The sequence below is a fragment of the Passer montanus genome, unplaced genomic scaffold (genome assembly GCF_014805655.1).
Source record: "Passer montanus isolate IOZ18808 unplaced genomic scaffold, ASM1480565v1 scaffold3, whole genome shotgun sequence".
Classification (NCBI taxonomy): domain Eukaryota; kingdom Metazoa; phylum Chordata; class Aves; order Passeriformes; family Passeridae; genus Passer; species Passer montanus.
The window spans coordinates 16,898,653-16,917,949 of NW_024367707.1; the positions used below are offsets into that span (position 1 = coordinate 16,898,653).

At 39.4% G+C, this 19,297-nt stretch overlaps 1 protein-coding gene across 3 annotated transcripts in view; it reads right to left on the minus strand.

Annotated features, from left to right (window-relative positions):
- RASA3 (RAS p21 protein activator 3) overlaps positions 1 to 19,297 on the minus strand; it is a 134,605-nt gene that overhangs the window by 79,130 nt on the left and 36,178 nt on the right. For all 3 annotated transcript variants that reach the window (XM_039714331.1, XM_039714330.1, XM_039714329.1), the window contains 2 exons: positions 13,504 to 13,621; positions 2,259 to 2,362 (listed from right to left, as the gene is read on the minus strand). In XM_039714331.1, the coding sequence (XP_039570265.1) occupies positions 2,259 to 2,362; positions 13,504 to 13,580 (181 nt within the window). In that variant the 5' untranslated portion in view covers positions 13,581 to 13,621. The remainder of the gene's footprint in view (positions 1 to 2,258; positions 2,363 to 13,503; positions 13,622 to 19,297) is intronic.

Below are 19,297 nucleotides of genomic sequence, written 5' to 3' on the forward strand. Positions count from 1 at the left end.
AATTTCTAAGGCAAGTGTATCCCGGGGCTGCAACAAAAGCAGTGTGACCAGCAGGTCTCAGGAGGTGATTCTGACCCTCTAACTCTGCTCTTGTGAGACCCCAGCTGGTGCACTTCTGGGGGCCCTCAACACAAGAAGGATGTGAACCTGTTGGAACGAATCCAGAGGAGGGGCACTAAGTTGATCAGAGGGCTGGAGCACCTCTCCTATGAAGACAGGCTGTTCAGCCTGGAGAAGACATGGATCCAAGGAGATTTTCCATCTGCCTCTCAGTGCCTGAAGTGGGCCAACAAGAAGGCTGGAGAGGGACTTTCTGTAGGGCACGTAGTGACAGGACAAGGGGGAATGGCCTTACATGAAGAGTAGGTTTAAAGTAGACAATAGGAATGAATTATTTTCTGTGAGGGTGGTGAGGCACTGGAATAGGTTGCCCAGATAAGCTGTGGATGCACCATCCCTGGAACTGTTCAGTGCCAAGCTGGATGAAGCTATGAGCAACCTGGCCTAATGGAAGGTGTCCACTTCACCATGCTTCAACCGAGTTGCCCAGATAAGCTGTGGATGCACCATCCCTGGAACTGTTCAGTGCCAAGCTGGATGAAGCTATGAGCAACCTGGCCTAGTGGAAGGTGTCCACGTCACCATGCTTCAACCGAAGTGTTGAAACTAAATGGCCTTAGAGATCCCTTCCAGCCCAGGCCTTTCTGTGATCCTAAGACCAGTATAGTAACACATCAGTTTGCCTACCTGTGGATTCTGCAATACATGCAAAAGTTAACACTGCCATTTCCTGAAGAGAGTGAAAAATGAAAATTTGATGTATCATTCAAACATGCAAACAAAAGTCTTTCTATTTTCTGCATGTCCTCTTCACAAACTGCTCCCAGTACCTTTAAGATTACTCTATCATCTCCTGAATAATTCTCCTCCAACATCAGAGCTCAATTATTAAAACATGAATTTAGGAAACATGGAGAAAACAAAAATGTTTTCACTTCTCTATCAGCAATTTAACCTGACATGTATTAAGTAGTTCAAGAGACTGTTTCTCCAAGAAAAGGAGTAAAGCCCTGAGCAAGAAAAGTCCCTGGCCTATTGATGGGTCACTGCAGCTGCTGAAAACTGGTGACACACAAGAGATCAGAATTTCAACAACAGAAACCTCATCAGTTGAAAGAAGGGAGCTGTTACTTTCAAAGCACAAGGGAAACTAGACATTAGAGAGAACAAAAAGATTTCCAAAAGCTCACACAGCAATCAGAAATTGACTCCTCCCCAGGATTCTACACACACATGAGCTCACTTACGGACAAAGAGAATGATGACCTACTTTCCCAGCTCATATGTAAAACAGTAATTAAAGAAAAAGCTTGTGATTGCATGACAAATTACTGTAATGTAAAGATACATGTAAAATATCTGCACTACCACTCCATGGTTTAAGATAATAAATTTTATGCCATTATACAAACTGTTGCTCAACATCTGACAACTTCCTCTCTACAACCTTTGTCAAGATAGCCATAGCCATCTATTTCAAAAGAGATGAATAACTGAAAAAAAAAAAAAAGCCCAAAGCGTTCAAGTGACTTAAAATAGAAACTGTTCCCCTCAACAACAACTAAGCTTTTACCAAGTTTTTATCCCCAGAGAGATAAACGGAGTGTTACGCAATTTGCTGCAGATGAAATGCACAGCAAATAATATCTGGAAAAGCAGGAATCTTGTCCATCTCAAACAGGCACTGGAAATCTTTTAGAGCCATTCTGTAGGTGACAGCTTGCTCTGATACACTCCACAAAATTCTGTCATCATTGTACTTGGGGTACCTACAGCCAGTAGCTGTTCCTCTGCTTGCTGTTTGAGTGGCCACAGTTTAACAATGTTGTACACGTGCAAGTGTGGGGGCCCTGGAAAACTGCAAGACTAATGGCCCTGCACTTAGAAAAAAATAAAAAGTAGCATTTGCAGTAACAAATGAGGTTGTCAACATTTAAACAAGGTTTTGTAGACTGTTTTAGTTAGACTGCAATCTGCATTCACTATCCCAACAGACAGTGCTTCTCTCCGCAGGTTTTTAATACACAATATGCAATACTGAAAGCATTTTTGACAACTGACAAAAGGAGACAATACTGAGCAGCACGTACCACTATCAGTCCTATCAAGACCCCCAACTCCTAAGACTATAAATGATGTAAAAGTTAAAATCCAAGAGAAATAAGCTGTAAGGAAAATAGTAATTTATGAACACATACCTATGATGGAATCCCTTCGAAAAACATCTCTGTCAAAAATATAAAATGACAGATGGCGAAAGGTCCGAGGAATTTCACAGTAAAAGTCTTCTCCATAGAAGGGGCTGAGTGAACAAAAAACAACCAACATACACGAACACATACACACACAAAAAAAGGAAAATAGATTAGTGTTGGTATCCTGGACAAGCTGGTGTGTTTATATTTCACACCCAGAACATCAGCTCTAGACGGTGAATGGTCTTTCCCACCAATGAATGTTCACTTTTAAGCACTGTTCCAATTTGACTCTTCCTAAATTTTTTAAATGCTCACAGAACAAGGTTTTTTGATGAGGAAAAAAGAACAGATACTTCTTTCTATCTGAAAAACAAGTATTCCTTTACAAAGGGGGCAGAGACCACATTATTTGTTAACATACAGTGCCTTGAAGGGTAGAGAGAGGCCCCTGCTGCCAAAGAATGCTTATAATACACCATTAGGATAGAGATCACAAAAGCACACTGAACAGGATGAGAAAAATCACAGTATGGTTCATGACTTTTTTTTTTTTAAGCATTTAGTATACTTAAGATAAAATGCCGACAGCCATTACATCTTTTCTCATCCCCTGCAAAGTTTCTTATTTAAAGTCAGATTTAGTCAACTGGCAGTAACTAAGCCTTGGAGCTGGCACCATGCTTGTTACCTCCGAGCACTGAATATCTATTTTTGCATAGTGGAATTGTACAGTTTTTCAGGTTTTGGTTTGTTTGGTTGGGTTTTTTTACAGTAAGAACTTTTTTTTTAAGATTTTTTTTTAAAAATAAAGTACTATCTCAGCATGAAAACCTCTTTAGGGACCTATGGGGCTTTCTTTGGATCCTACCAATTTAAATGGAAAAAAAATTCTCAAGACACCTGACAGCAATGCTTTCAGTTTCTTTCTATCAAATTACATGGTTAAGGATTTACTCCTAGGAACTATAAGCATATATAAACATTATTTATTCATTGACAGGTCTACCATTTTACAGACCTTTCATTCCAAGTCATTCATGCTTCAGTAGATCTAAATGAGTGGATGCAATTCAACTCACATGGACAAATACAGCAAGCACAGCAGATGTAGATTTAAAAATATATCTAATTCCAACAGGCCAAAAGCCAGCAAGCTTTTTCTTCTCCTCTTAAACACAGACCTCCTTATTGCCTTGGTTGAGCTCAAAAATGAGACACAATTGTGCTATAGTTTAAATCACTATTAAATTTTTTTATATTAGAAAATTACATATGCAAAAGTTATTACCAGTTCCTTGAATAAACTTTTAAATTTTTCAGAATTTTGTCAGGAAAGGTCATTTCCCTGGCTTCTTTCAGGGATGTTTAACACAACCATATGTTTTTGCTTATATTTCTGCCTATGGGAAAAATACACTCCCTCAGAATCACCACGTTCCCATAAAAGCTAGCTGACAAGTCTCCCTTACAACACAAAGACACTGCAAATTAGCTCATCAGTCTGTGTTTGAAGGGAAAATGACACAATAATTTCATGAAATCCAGAGACATCACTCAGTATTCACCAAGAACATTATTTAAGTCACTACTCCACTAGCCACACGTAAGAACACATGTTGGGTGAACAACAAAGCCCAAGGCATATCCACAGGTTAAACTTCCACCAGTGAAACGGTTTCCCATTCCTTGAAAAAAATGCACCCAAGTTATGAGAACCAATGTGAGGCCCACTCAGTCATGCCTACTGTGAAGGCAGGGGAGGAAAACCTGACAGCTGGAAATGGCAGCTGGTTTGGCTCTTTGTCCCAACTGCCCCATCCCATTCAGCACTCCTCCTCACATCCTCGCCACCCATTCTGCTCTGAGAAGTTTCATTTGGAAGCAAGAATTTCACAGCCACCACTTCAGGCCCAAAATACCTTAATTCTTTGACAAAAGCAGCTCCTACCAAACTGGGAACTACAGGACTGTCCCAGCAGCCATGCCTCTGCTGGCAGCCCCAAGGGCTTCATTCTGCACATCACCTGTTGCACATTTTCAGGTGCAGGATTAACCCTAGGAGGCCAAACAAATGCATTAATGTTGCCCAAATACCTAGTGCATTATACATGCAAAACACTTTCATCATTCTGAGCTTTAATACTCTGTTCAGCCATAAAATTGTCCTTTCTGCTGGAAGAACATGACAGATGAATTTATTCACTCATGACCTTCAAATGAAACAATACTTAATGAACTGTGGAATATATATCCAATCCTCTATCAACAATATGAGGAAAGCTCCAGTGTACTGCAAGTCTAAATGCAATATAAATACAAGTGACTTATGCTGAGCATAATTTCATTATTCTGGGGGGAAGAGCAGGGAAGAGACATCAACTGGAACCTTTGGCAAATCCCCCTTATTGTTTGCCATGGGTGTTGAACAAAGGCAGAAGTTAACTAGCATCACACCACAGCAAAACAAACAAGAGTCAGAAAAGCAGTGTGGACAACAGGAGGTACCTAGCCCAGTGCACAGAATCAGAAAGACTAATTAACAGAAGAAATGCTGTGAAGGCTGACTTAGCCATGCATGGACAATATCAGGTCACTACTACTGGCACAAGGTTTATTAGTCTGAGCCACCATCAACAGAAGAGAAGCTTTGTTCTGCTCTTGGCTTCTACCCTCTGAGATCTTGAACCCCTTGTAGATTCACAACCTCTCATCACTCAACTAACACCCCTGAGGTGCACTGCTTCTTAATTAATTTCAGCAAGCAGATTTCCAACACAAGCACAGTCACTCTGCACTGGATAATTAGCCAGCAAAGTTTTAACTGTAAGAATACACATCAAGATAAATCTGGTATGTTCCCAACCCAATCTTGTGTAGCTCTGCAGAAACAGTAACTTCTTTCTGAAGAAATCAAACACAACCACACAAATACTTCCAGCTTTCACTTAAATATGTGCTTTTTCTCCATGTATCTCTTCAGAACAGTACTTGCTTTGTCTCCCACCAAGACCTGAAGAGCAAGAGGTCACAGCAGTCAAATCCCATGATTTATTTCCCAAGCTAACTTATCTTGAGCAAGAACCCCAGGGCTCCAGAATGGTTTTTCCAAAAGAACAGCTAAATCCCTCCCCCAGCATCTCCTCTCTCTGAAAAGCCAGAATTTGTCGGATGGGGATTCAGTGAGTACTTTTACTTTGACAGAGCAATTAATAAAAAGCAGCAACATCTGCCCGCCCAGCCCTCAGGAGTCTGACAACATCCTCCAAAACAAATACTGGAACCAGCCTGGCCAAAAACTCAGAAATCTTTCAAGAACCAAGTGAGTTCAGATTCAGCTTACAGGTTTTGAGTTGAACTTTCCTTGTAGATGAATCAGCCTACTGTCAAGAGATATTTTAATCATTCAAAGTGGAGGAGTGACAATGAGGGCCTCCTCCCCAACCCTGGCAGCACAGACTGCACATGAATGTCATCACAAGGGAAGGGCATGGCCAAGACCAGTGTTGTCATTATTTCAGTCTCTTCTGGACTTCAAACAAGTAATGGGATGTAACTGCTGAGAACAGGAACTTGCAAGGCCAGAAACAGTGGATCTCCTCTGAAAAGAGAATTCAGCTCCTTCCAAGCAGAACATAACTGCATTTTCAAACCCAGCTTCTTCAGTAAGGACTACTAAGTTGAGAACAGCTCTGCTAATTTTGTTTTAGTTTTGCCATCACAGCAACAAGAAGAGTATTAGTGCAGGTATCAGCTAGGCTTTAGTTATGAAACAGGGCTTGTTCTCAAGTCACTGTCTCTTGTTTTCCTGATGGGGTTAGAAATGGAGAAAGATTTGTACCAATTTTTAAATCCTTGCTCCAAGCTTTTAGGCACACAAGGGCCTGATTAACCTTCTATTCCACATAATCTCACTTCACACCCCTTTCTCGTTTCTTTTTCAGTACATGCACATACCTTAATATGTCCTGAAAGAGGGAAGCCCGAGCTCAGCAGTCCTTTTTCCTTAGGGAGCACAGGGCTCTTTTACTACAGAGCTTTTGTACAGCCTCTATCACCAACACATACACTGAATAATCTCCCCTCAGGACACTTTCCCTAGTATGCTTCCACAACTCTCACCACAGAAGAGACACACACAAAAAATGAAGTCAGACAGATGCATAAACAGCGCAACCTATTTGAACCTTCAAAGCATACTCACTCTCCCCTCACCAAAAACTTGCTTGTTATGAATGCTCATGGCATGGGAACAAGGTATGTTTTCTTGGAATACCAAGGAAACAAAAGTAAAAAAGATCCCTCTAGGTATTGTTTCACTCACTCACAGCTTTCCAGCCCTCCCCATTTCAAGGTATCTATTTTTGAATGTCTTCTAACACATGTAATGTTTTGGCAGTGCGTATTTTCAGGAGACAGGGAAGGAGAAGAGAAACAAAAATTACTGCGCAGATCAAGTGGAATGAAAGCAAATAATTAAGAGAATCCTGACTTCAAACACAATAAACCCTCTAAAAAGGGTTCAAAAATTGTTCACATTTGCATATTTTACTAAATTCCAGAAGCATACTTGCAACTTTATTTCATAGCTTCATGTATCTACTGATACCGTCACAATATTAACAGAGAGGAAGAGATTTCATAAAACAAATGTTAATGCAAAAACATTTCTTTAGTTTCAGGCTGTGTTACAAAACCTCATGCTTCTTTTTCAGTACTTAGGATTCGCTAAAGCAGTTTTGTTTTTGTGTTGGCACCAGTACTTCAGTGGATGAAGTGAAAGAGTCGCATGATGAATAATAATGAAACCTCTCAAACCAGAATTCTTTGTGTATGGATTTTTTTAACTGCTTTTGTGATTAAAAGTAAGGACTATTAACATGCCACAGACAACTCCACATCCTCTGACTATTTTAAAAGGTTTAGAAATACTGAATTCATCCTGCTGCATGAACTGAACACCAGAGTTCACATCACCATGTGAGCAGGAAGCAAAATCAGCCTGTACAAAGGAGCACACTTGTTTGTTTCTACTACTAAGCATTTTCTACTACTTGGCTAATACTTTTTATGCTATGCTTTGCAGCATATGTAAGGGAGTGGGGTAGAAGAGAGAAGGTTTATTCAAAGCAGATACAGCAAGCCAAATAAAATCTGAATGCACTTCAGTCTCCTACTAGACACAAAACTAGGAGACAACAGGCAAGTAAGACAGGCTCTGTAGAAGCCAGAGTTGGTAAACATCACAATAACTTTCTGACACAATTTATTAAAAATTACTAATATTATATTTGAAGCACAGATTTGGCAGAGGACATGCAACAGAAAGTATATGGGATAGGAGGCAACATCTAATCCAAACATATCGCTTATGCCCACTGTTGAGTGTGCTGGCTGCAGTCTACCAGACACCCACTGCACCTAAATGAATTTTTTCTCATGTCACTGTGCAGAGACAGTCAGATGAACAGGGCTTTGTTACACCCATAACCAGCCCTACTACACAGAGAAGAAAATAAAGCAGTGTGCATTTTCTCAATCCTGTGCTCGGAAGAGACAGACAGACACATGAGCTATAGTTATCAACCTCACTTGACAGTTGCTGGTTTGGCTCAATGGGGCTTACAAGGATTATGATAAACTGAAGCAGCAGCCATTTGGCCCCTGGTCACCTCCCAAAATATTCTGTAAGATGACACACACAAACAGCAGAAGTCACATTACAGCTGCATTTACTTTTTTTTTTTTTAAATCACTCAAAGCAGCCTACAACACCAACAATTGTTACTCACATGGGTGGCTTTTCATATCGATAAACACACTCATTCATAAACCCTGCCTTGGGTCTCAAGGTTCACTTCATTCTCCTTCTTCCATTAAGTCTTGCTTCCCTTACTGGCACCCTTCCCAGCTATATTACTTCCCTGCACAGCCATGCAGTCCTTGGCTTCAATCATATCCCTGACCAGGCTGAAGCTGTACCCCTACCAATCCTTAAGCCCTTCCCATAGAGCTCGGGGTGTTCCAGAAGTGAAGTTTATTGTCATTAGGAATTCAAGCCACAGTAAGATGCTGTTACATGCAGAAGACAGCAGACCCTGGGAACCTGCAGGAGTGAAGTGCAGAACACCCTACAACATCCACCTCAAGGCCTCTCTGCTTAAGGAATCTGGGCTGGGGAAAGCTGTTATTTCAAGGAGGTGAGCTGGCAGTGTAAGAATGTAGAAACAGCTAATGGAGCTAACTCAGATACAACAGCTAATTTTGGCAACATTCCAACTAAGGGAAACAACTTTGTGTTTAAAATTTGAGAAGTGGCCTGCATCCAAGATGTAATCAGAACACGAGAAGTTTAGCTACACAGCCATGAACTCCAAACACACTGGGAAAAAGGATTTAAGCAGACCTAGAATTAGAAATTAGAATTAAATATGGCAGTAGAATAACTTAATGAAAGTTCTGACAACTACTGGCTGAATTTGTTACCTGATCTAATTCTGAAACAAACGAGCACACTGCAGACTTGCAGTTCTCATTGTTATGTTCACCAGAGACTAGCAAAAAAAAAAAAAAAAAAAAAAAAGACCAGGGAAAGTGGGGAAAGTGCCTATGGCTTCATTTGCTGTTTCATTCAGGCTTTGATCACTACGTTTAGCATGTGAAAAATTCCTCAGCGAAATAGCGGTGAACTAAATAATCACAGACTCAAGATGCTTGGCTCACCTCTCTAAAGCACACACAGTCAGACATTTGATTCTTAGCGTACGACAGATTTTGCCTTTATTCATATCCTTGAAACAAATTTAGAGATGTCACATTCCTTCCATTCTTCACCTATGATTTGAGAAGCTGCCTTGATTTCCTGTTGCAGCTGACACTGCCCTTTAAGTGAATGGGCACACGTGATGCAAACTGCAAAGGCAAAGTCAGTCTTAACACCAACAATCCAAGAAAGTTCATCCTCAGGAAATATCTGTAGCTAGGAAATACTCCTGGATGGTGGAGCCTGAAGTAGGGAAAGCTACTAATGGGGGAAGATAAGTGGTTTATTGAGCAAAGGGTATTAACAGGCAAAATTCCTGTCAGGCTGTTTACTTGCAGCTCAGAACTAAAGAAAATTTGTAGAGCTCTGCATTTTAAAAAACAGTCATTCTAACATGTTCCTTAGGCCATAAAATACACGAGTCCCTTCACGTACATTCTTTGCTAGGTTATATGGAATGGATCCAAATCTATTCAGTGTCTTTGTAGATGACGGCAATATAAATATTGAATGACAAATACAAAACAGAGAAGCATATTAAATCCTGGCTCTAACTGACCTCTCCCTCATATCTTATGACTTGCATGTGACCTTCTTAGAATTTCGTAAAAGCTGGTGCCAAGTTTACAAAAACAGTGCTGCTTGAAGAGTTCAAGATTCTCTCCCTGAGAACCTGGATTTCTTGGTCTGACCAATTCACATATTCAGTATTCTTGCCCAAAGATCCCCAGAGAAGTGAGATGATTCTGAACTACCCATATAAACAGCACTTTCACATTGCTCTGTGGTTTTATAGGAAGGCCTGCCCCAGTGGTAACCAGCCCTTGACTTGTTTCAGTCAAACACTACTAAGTTTATTGCAGCTGCCCTCAAAATCTTCCAGCACAAGGCAACAGTGCCCACCATCCAGTTTAACAGCAGCCAAGAGGCTGGATGGCAGGAATGACTGAAATTCTATGCTGTAATTTATGAGCCCCACCTAACTGCTGAACAGAGGAGGTAAGCTGAACAGAGGAGGTAAGATTCACCACACTGGCTCCTCTCAGTTTTTGAGACACACATTTAGATAAAGGGCATTAAGCTCAAAGATATTCTCTTCAGAGCACTGGTAAGGGCACTTGACTGGACAACAGGATGTGCTGGTTCAATTCTTTTGAGTTCTGAATGATTCACGCGTTGTTGATTTAAAAGGTTACTGCTCTCAGCTGTCTTCTCATGCCTCTGCCACAGACTAATAAAAAAAGAAAATATGTTGCAGAAGATCAGGACAAAGCTCAGGGAGGCAACTTCTTACACTGTCCCAGCATAAAACAGGAGAGGATGAGTCAGAGTCTGAAGGTTCTATAACAGATATTCCAAACAAGCCAGAACTGGACATTGATCCAAGTCCCTCTGGGAAGGAGAGATAACTGCTTCCTTTTTTCCATCTGCCAGTTCTATTTAAGCTTTACACCAGGAGCAGGCCTGCACGGAAAAATATACATTTATGCAATGCCTAGCAGAAGCCGAAAGAAACTCAACTGAGGAAAAACAAGGGTGGGGGGGAATAGTAATTCCCAACTACACAAGACATTGTATCAATTACAAGCCTTAAAGATGGACTTCTCCAGGATAAATCTGAACAAGAAGACATCATTCCAGAATCAGGGCTGCATATGAATGACCTCCTAATTCAGATTTTCACACAAAGTATCTTGTTTTCTATAGACTACATGAAAATTATTTTCAAGCTTATTGGAAGATGAGGGAATTATCAGCTTTAGTAAAAATACAAGAAATACTTAAAACTTTAGGGCAAGCCAGTCCTGTGCCAGACATGAAGGGGCAGGAAGTAGAAACCCGGTATGAACAACAGACCAGAGCCAGTGATCTCCCCTTCAAACTGCAGAGGAGAACTGTGTCAAGCTGTGTCACACAGCCACGCAGCATTTCAGGGAGGACTAAATTAATTTAGTCAAGCATTGGCCCAGCTTCACATCCCTGTTCCCAAACATTTAGTACCCCTGCAGCAACACCTCAAAAAAATGACCAATGCAATTCATTATTAAGTTGGCAAGTGCTGGCCAAAGGAGCACCGTACATGAGAGCAGGGATTTCTCAGCTGCACAGAAATTCCATAGGGCAAGCCTCACCTGCCCAGTAACTCCCTCAATGGGTTAAATCCATCTGCAAACAAGCATTAAAGAATGGTACAGCATGACTGGCTTCTCGTCCCAGAACCCTACAAAAAACAATGGGCAACTGCAGTAGGGTCTGGTATCATTTGAAAAACATCTTCTGGAAGTCTATGTATACATTTGTTTTAAAAGATGTAAACACAGTCATGAAAGATGAAGTAGCTGTTTGAATGCGCTTCATGAAGTAAGAGCAATTCCTACCCACAGACTGGGAAGACATCCCAGGATTACCACTCATGTATTTGGGATTTTTATCTGTTCTTCTTTTATGGCCCAGAAAGGCAAAAACAGGGAAACACCTATAGGGCTAAATGCAAGACTGAGTTGATATCAATGTCTGTAAGTGGATATTCAGAGACTCTAAAGCAGCAAGTTTTTCAGAAATAGTATTTGAGAACAGAAGCTCACACAGGGAGAAGGCAGGCTGCCACTGATGATAGGAATTCACTAGGAGAAGAAAGAATGATGCAGGAGACCACCTTCAGTCAAGCCTTAGATAAAAGAAAATAGGTCCATAATGGGATTTTGAGAGGTCATCTGGTCCCACCACTGTCTCAAATCTGGAAGACCCCTATTATTTAGTTGAAACTGACCATATAGAACCTATTAAAAGTCATCAGCAATAAACACAAAAAACAACAAAATCTACTCCAGTGATTCAGAACCTTTAGCAGAGATTTTTCTTCACAGTTAATCTTAACCTCAACTTCCTTCCCCACTGCAATTTGAGTTCATTATTACTTGCAATATCCATACAGGACAGACAGACTAGTTCCCCCCACTTCAAGTTTTTGTTCTGGTGGGGGGGTTGTTTGGAGTTTTTTTGTTTCTTATCTACATATTTATGTCTACTCTCATCCTTCTTCTCTAGGCTAAACAATTCCAATATTTCAATCTCTCCTGACTGGTTATGTTTTCCAGACCTCTGATCATTGCTCAGTTCTCCCCTGAATTTGCCTCAATTAACAAAATTAACTTAGTCATGTCAGGAACCTAGAAACCTTCCAATTTTGCATAGCCTCATGTACCTCTCCATCTTTATAAGACAATCTAAAGACAGATGGAACTTTTCCCACTGAAGGAATTATACTTGCTGCTTATTTTTATTACCAAGAGTTTATTTTTTCAATAGAAAAATGCCTAGATTAATTCAAGGAAATGACATCAACTATTCTCACACAACCTCACTTCCTATCTTCCATTTCCCTGTGAAGCACTAATGATCATCCAGAATTTTTTTTTTTAAAATCTCAAAAACAACAACAACAAAATCAGTTTTCAAAAAACCACTGGTTCAGGGATATTTGATTTAGGGACACTACATGTCAGCTATAGGGGTGAGGAAGAAGGCATACAGAGCAATTTTTGCTTTTTGTTTGTATACTACAAATAAAAGAGCATTAGCACCATCACTCAAAAACACCAAGGCTTAAAGATAATAAAAATTTGTGTGAAAAAACAATTAAAGAGATTTACAGGAATAAAACCCACTCACATTCCTGAATGTGTCAAGTACTGAGTAGTTGGGAGTGAGGTCTAGAGATACTTCCTGAAGTACATTATTTGCAATAACAAGACAAATAGCAAATTCCTAACATATTACTCAAATTGGGAAAAGGGTGAGAGTTATCTCTTAAGATAGAAGTTAAGAACTTGATTGTTTTTTGCTGCTTCTTTTCTCTCCACTCAAAAAAAAGCCTTGCTTACCAGAATATACGTGTATACCCAGCCTAGTTCCCCTTATTTTTTTAAGTCTAAGGATTTCCAGAAGAAAGCATTTTAACTTTTGCTACATGCTTCTCATTCTGTTTCATTCTACATTTGACCTCTGAAATCTCATAGGAAGTGTCCAAGATAATCAGACAGGCATCTTATGTTCAAACCTCTCCTTTCAGTTACAGCCTCGTGACAGGAAAAAAAATAAAATTCTTAACCCAACTCCCTAGGGCAGTCAGACCAATGCAAAATTCTAAGCCTAGAAAGATGCAATTTAGAAAAGGTTCACTAAACCCCATTTTGAGATTTTAAAAGCTTAGGGAAGTACAAAACAAATATTGCTGAAAGAAACGAGCACTGGTGGTACATTGTTAGGGAAAAAAATTAATATGGATTGCCTTGGTGAAGGCATTTTCCCTTAAATACAGGTAGATATCATGACATTACTGTTTTTACCACTAGTGTTTTTAAAACTGGAGGAAGAACCCTATTCATCCTCTCTTCTTCCCTCAAAGTGTCTTTGGAATATTAAACAAACCTAGTTAGCAGATAATGAGAAGAGTTAACAGAACATTATATATGTATGTGTTACCATAATGACTTCTCCACTATTTTGGTCCTGAAAACCTCCTCCTGGTCCAGGTTTACAGTACAGTAGCAATCCCTCATCTTGTTTGGCCCCGGATATGTAGGAAGATTTTTGGCTTCACCTACAGACAAAAAGAAAAAACACCAGAAAGATTACATATTAAAATGTTATCCATAAATTAGTCATCTGTCAACTACTGCAGTGTCAGCAACATGGCTAAAGAAAAGTATTATATTCTCCTTCTCAAATGTGAAGTCTCCATCAAACTTTGCAGCAGTTTCCTGTTTTCAATGCAGCAGGTCCTGATCGGGTTTGTTGCTCAGCTAAGAACTCAACTGTCTGCTGCACCCAATTTATTCACACGTATTTGGATGCAGACTATGTCCTTCCATACAATGTTTAGGTTTTGATCAATATTCCCCTAAGACACCAAGAACACCACACAACATAGCGATCAAGCTTTTCAATACAGCCCACTGATTTTATCCTGAAGTCATTACCAGAACACAGCAATTGAGCTGTGCAGATCACAGCTCCACCACTCACCACGGATGTGAAGACGGAGAACAGTCACTCCAGTTACAGCCAACAGCCTTAGATCACAAGCTGGACTTCAAAGCACTCTGACGGGATAATTAGCACTTGTGAAGCTGCCTAAGGCCCTTGCACAAAGGTACCATGCAAGTCATGAATATTCTTCACAATAAACATTTGTTTCAAAACTACAGCAAGAAGTACTATAAATTAACAACAACAAAAAGGAGAGGACTGAGGAGCTCAGGCTAACCAAGAGACTAGCAAACCCAAGTGTATGAAACAAAACAAAACCACAGTTTTGCCCTCTACATATTCATTAACAACCAAAGCCAAGCACTAAACTTCCGCAACTGACTGATAAAAATCAAAACTCTCCAAAATTAAACTGCACAATGCCCCTCATCATTCTCCTAAAGTGTGTATCACTATGTGGATGAGTAATTTAATTCAAAGACAAAACTCAGACCTAAAAGTAAGTCTGCTCATGGTCTTATTTACTGCCACTCTTCCAGTAGCTGGAGATTATTAGCACATAGCATGGCTACTAGGTCATTCTATCCTGGTAAAAATATAAGGAGTAAGACTAAAATTGCACAGACCAAGGGAACACAGGCGTGTTTGCCAGTACAGAAGGAAACTCTAAATGACGGTAACAAATATAACTTTTTATCCAACCTCTGCAGCTCAGCTTAAGTGCACTTTCCTAGACACATTGTTTCCCAGTCTCTGGCTCCCAAATAGCTACACACTAATAACAGAATCAACTTGTTTTTTTCAACCCTATTTTCAGTAAAGACATACTTGCTCCTTTTGGCAGATTTGTTCCACAGCAATCTGACGCACGTGCCTGTAAATACTGAAGATGCATAGCAAGGAAATGCTGAGCCACCTGCACCCTCTGCTATTAAGGAAAGTAAGGAAAGGCATAAAATGACACAGGACTCCATGTCTTCCTGCCTATGATCACTTTCTGGCACACCGTTCACACACTTTTGCTAAATGACCCACGGCATGTCCTTGGAACCATCACACACCCACATTTCTCAAAAATGGCTTGTACATCAGTGACTGCATGGGCATATGTTTTCTAAAGCTAACTATGGAGCATATATAGAGGCACTAAAAAGGGACTTGAAACTGTTGCTTCAGACAGTAATGCCTCACTTCAGAGTTCTTCTAAATAAATTTGTTCTCTCAGCTCAGCTGATACAACTTGATAGCATTCTTCCCACTTCCTTCAGAGTTGTGAGACATTGGATTAAAAAAAGCTGTCTCCACTGTAATTTGGAGGTGTGACTGGAACATCTGTTGGCATGCTCAATGTGGTGTTAAACTAAGCTGAAGTGTTAGCAATAGTTCAACTGCAGCAGCCCTAGACAAAAATACACTGAGGATTATTGATGGCTTGCTCAGTCTGCACTGAAGTCTATCCTGCCACACTAAACCTCCAAGTTTTATTCTTGTTAGTCTGAGTTCAAGCAAGTTACATATCAAACACACACAAACTGAGGCCTCCAAGTCTGTCTTCTCTCCCCAGGCAAGCAAATTCCTGTTAATTTTTCTTCAATAAAGTCACATGAGACCAGCCTTTTTCCTGGATAACTGGGTACAGTTCCCCAAAGAGACAGTGTCAACAGGAAGCGTTTCAATAGCACAGTGATAAGGAAGTCTTCCTCCAGGGCTGGCACACTGTTCCCACGGTTCTTCCAAGAGAAAGACACTAAATTTTCAAGCTCAAAATTAAACCAAAACAGTAACACAGCTTCCCTTTTTCTTCACTCTTCCACTTCCTACTTCAAGATTAATGCATCACATGAAACCAAATTTCTATTTTTCATCTTAATTTCCATTTTTTTGATGTGCACAATATTCACTTGAGCACTTAAAGGTAATAGTTATGTCAAATACTCTAAGAGACATTTTGAAAACTCAGTTCTCTTCTTTCTTAAAAGACTTAAAATAGGAAAGGCCACAATATTGAAACCTAAATGCAGTGTAAAAGAAGACACCATTTAACATCACTGGAAAATGGCTGCCTGCATAGTCTGTACAGCAAATTAAAGGTCACCAGCATCACAGTGGTAGAAAGTGCACAGAGGGAAGATAGAGAGAGAAGACATTTTACAGTAATTTCTTTCTTCAAAATGAAAAAAGACCCTGAAAAACCTCTGAGACTAGAACAAGGGATTAATTGACCAACCCAATATATTAATCATGTTACTGACTTGAGTAATGTACAAAAAAAAAAAAATACTGTTTCTTCCCAACACCAGCAGCACCCAATGGCTGTTTAGATTCCTCCAGCACTGAGCAGTCGAGAAAGAAAAATTTATCAAGCTTTCAACCACAGCTAAAGACTCAGCTCTCTAGCCAGACATTTTAGGTCAACAAATGTGTTCTGTTAGAGCTTCAGTTGCCCTTTAGATTCCTCTAAGACAAAAAAGTTCCCTCTGTTGCACTGTTTTGCCATCTACAATGAAGCTGAACAATCTGACCAGTATTTTTTTGGATTTGCTACCAGCAAAATGAAAAAAAAAAGAAAGCCCTTAATACATGATACAGTCATGCACCATTTCCATTTTCTCAAAAAACAGAGCTGAAAAGATCATTTATTCTGGGCAAGAATTCAATCACTTAACCTATCTGTGCAGAAGAGACACCTTCATCAATTGCATTTTCAAAAGCCAACTCCCATTTTTTTCCTCCCTTCTTCATAAGTGTGAAGTACCTGCACACTGGAGAACATGGAGAGGGCTTGCACATGAAAGGTCAATACACTCACCTTTAAAGTCTTCAGTTTTCCACTTCCACTAAGAAGAAATGGAATGTTTCTTAAGATGTCTAAGACCCTGACAATTCAGACTACACAAGCACTTGGTTTTGGAGAATAAGGCTTCCATTTGGAGCCACAGCAGCAGAATAATCTGTTCAAGTTTGCAATAGCTTTTCCCCCCATCCCTGCACTTCCAATGTACAGGGGTCCTAATTTAACTGTGTGCTGAACTCAATTTAGCACTAAGCACTTAAACCTAACAAAGCTGATTTCAGCTGTGGAAAAGTTAACATTAGGTATTTTGGACAAGTCTTAAAAAAGACTGTACAATTCTGAATATGTCACTGGCTTGCTATCTTCTCCCCATTCTCCTCATAGAATTACTACAAGGTTGCTACAGTTCAAAAATAGACTACCACGGCAGCACAGATAGCTTAGCTTGAGCCAGGCACAGGGAATACAACAAGCTGGAAGAAGATGAAGGAAAAACTGTATTTGTCTTCCTTCTTCATTCCAGTGTTGCATATTCCTGCCCTGCTAAAACACCAGCAACCAAAGGACAGCAAGTTAAAAGGGCTCTCCTACATATGGCAAGGAAGGGCATGGGGAGCATAACTGGTAAGAACTAAAAAAACTTTGAAAATGCTTCTAGGAATAAATATATACATACATTTCCTTAAGGTTTTCCCACCTGAATTTTTTTAAGCATCTGGTGTTTTAAATTGAATTTGGATACTTGCTATTGTGTCATGTTTGTTTCTGATCCATTTCCCCAGACACAACTTTCTGAAAAGCAAAGACTACACGACAGGCACATATTATATCTACCTTTTGCAACAAATTTCCTGCTCTTGTGTTGCCAGATGTTGGGTCACCAGCAAACATCTGCCAATCTGAATGCATTAAGGAAGATTTTGTAATGCATTAAAAATTTAGCTTGCTATTTTCTACCAGCAACATATTTGACCAGGATGGCACGAGAGAGCCATTTTTCAAACTGTTTCAGAAAACAAACGAGCAAACAGAAACCTACTTCCCAAAAATAAATCCAATAAAAACAGCTGAGCTTTCAATGCCAGAGCATTTGACTTCAGGGAGAATGCTGAAAGACTTAAGTACAGAAACAAAATACCTAAAATCTGAAAAGGGCATCGTATCCAAACCCACAACAATCCACTTTGTTTCTGCTATATTCAGAAAAACACTCTCCAAAGAAGCTTGCAGGGAAGCATTTCAAGAACAAAAGCACAGCAGCAATGTATGTCAAGAATGAAAAGCTTCTCCTGTTCTCATTTAAGCTCTCTATCTCAATAGAGATGCTGGAAATCTTGAAAAATTATCTCAAGCATTCCTTTCAAGTTTTCTTTCTTCTGAAAAATCATTATTGCTTGAACATCCACAGATCAAGCAAAAACAGAAAACGTATGTACACCCAGACCTCTGATTATCACAATTTAGGCTTAAAAAGCTATTCATGCATAAAATTCTGCATATATGTAAAATATCGAGATGACAGCAAGTTTCTAATTAATAATTTTACTTGAAACATAAATATAATACCATTCAATGTTGATTAACACACACAGGAATACCTAGAATTTCATGCCTATGCATTAAAATTCAACTGAACAGAAACAGTTGCATTTATGTTGAATGCTGAGAAAGCAGTTCATTTTCTTGCACATAAAAGATCATCTTTTTTGCAGATGGGATGGGGACTAGGGACATGACTGCAATACCTCAGGAAGAATATATTGAGAAAATAATCCCTTTTAGTATTGAAATGGTCACAGTCAAAAAACTTCCATCCACATTAGAAACCAATTTTGTTACTGAACAGCTAATGTGATAATTATATGACATTAATGTAATGTTTGAAAGCAGAATAGATGGTTACATTTGTATATAATTCCTGTATGTATATATAATGTGTATACCTCTCAGAAAAGAGAGTTTGAATTAATTTTTACCAATACAAATAGAAAATAGCAATAAAATAAAATAAATTTTAAAAGTAAAGTTACAAAACCCAATGTACCCAGCATGCAACTATGGAGCTATGTAAGTAGCTTAATGCTCCTTTGTACTTCTGCAGTAAAATCAAAACAATCAACACTTGCTAAGCAATACATGCCAAGTGTCAAAAATGTTCTTTTCTCTCCACATCTGTGTATAATTCTCAAAGCCCAAAAATAAGAAAAACACAAAAATCATACATCTAAAAAGGAAATTGATATATTAAAAAGAATTATTTCTTTTAAAACAGAGGTGGCTAGTAATGCTACTTGTCCAACAATTCTCTCTTTGCCTTGACCGCTGGCATTTATGTACACACACATACACATCACTTTCCTCTCATAGAGGGACACATTGCATTAGATTTCTAAACCAGGTCAAAAATAGCCATCTGCGAAGAGATTTTGATGATCTGGAAAATGAGATTTTTAGATGACCTGTTCTTAATCTAAAAGCCCTTGCCTGCCAGCC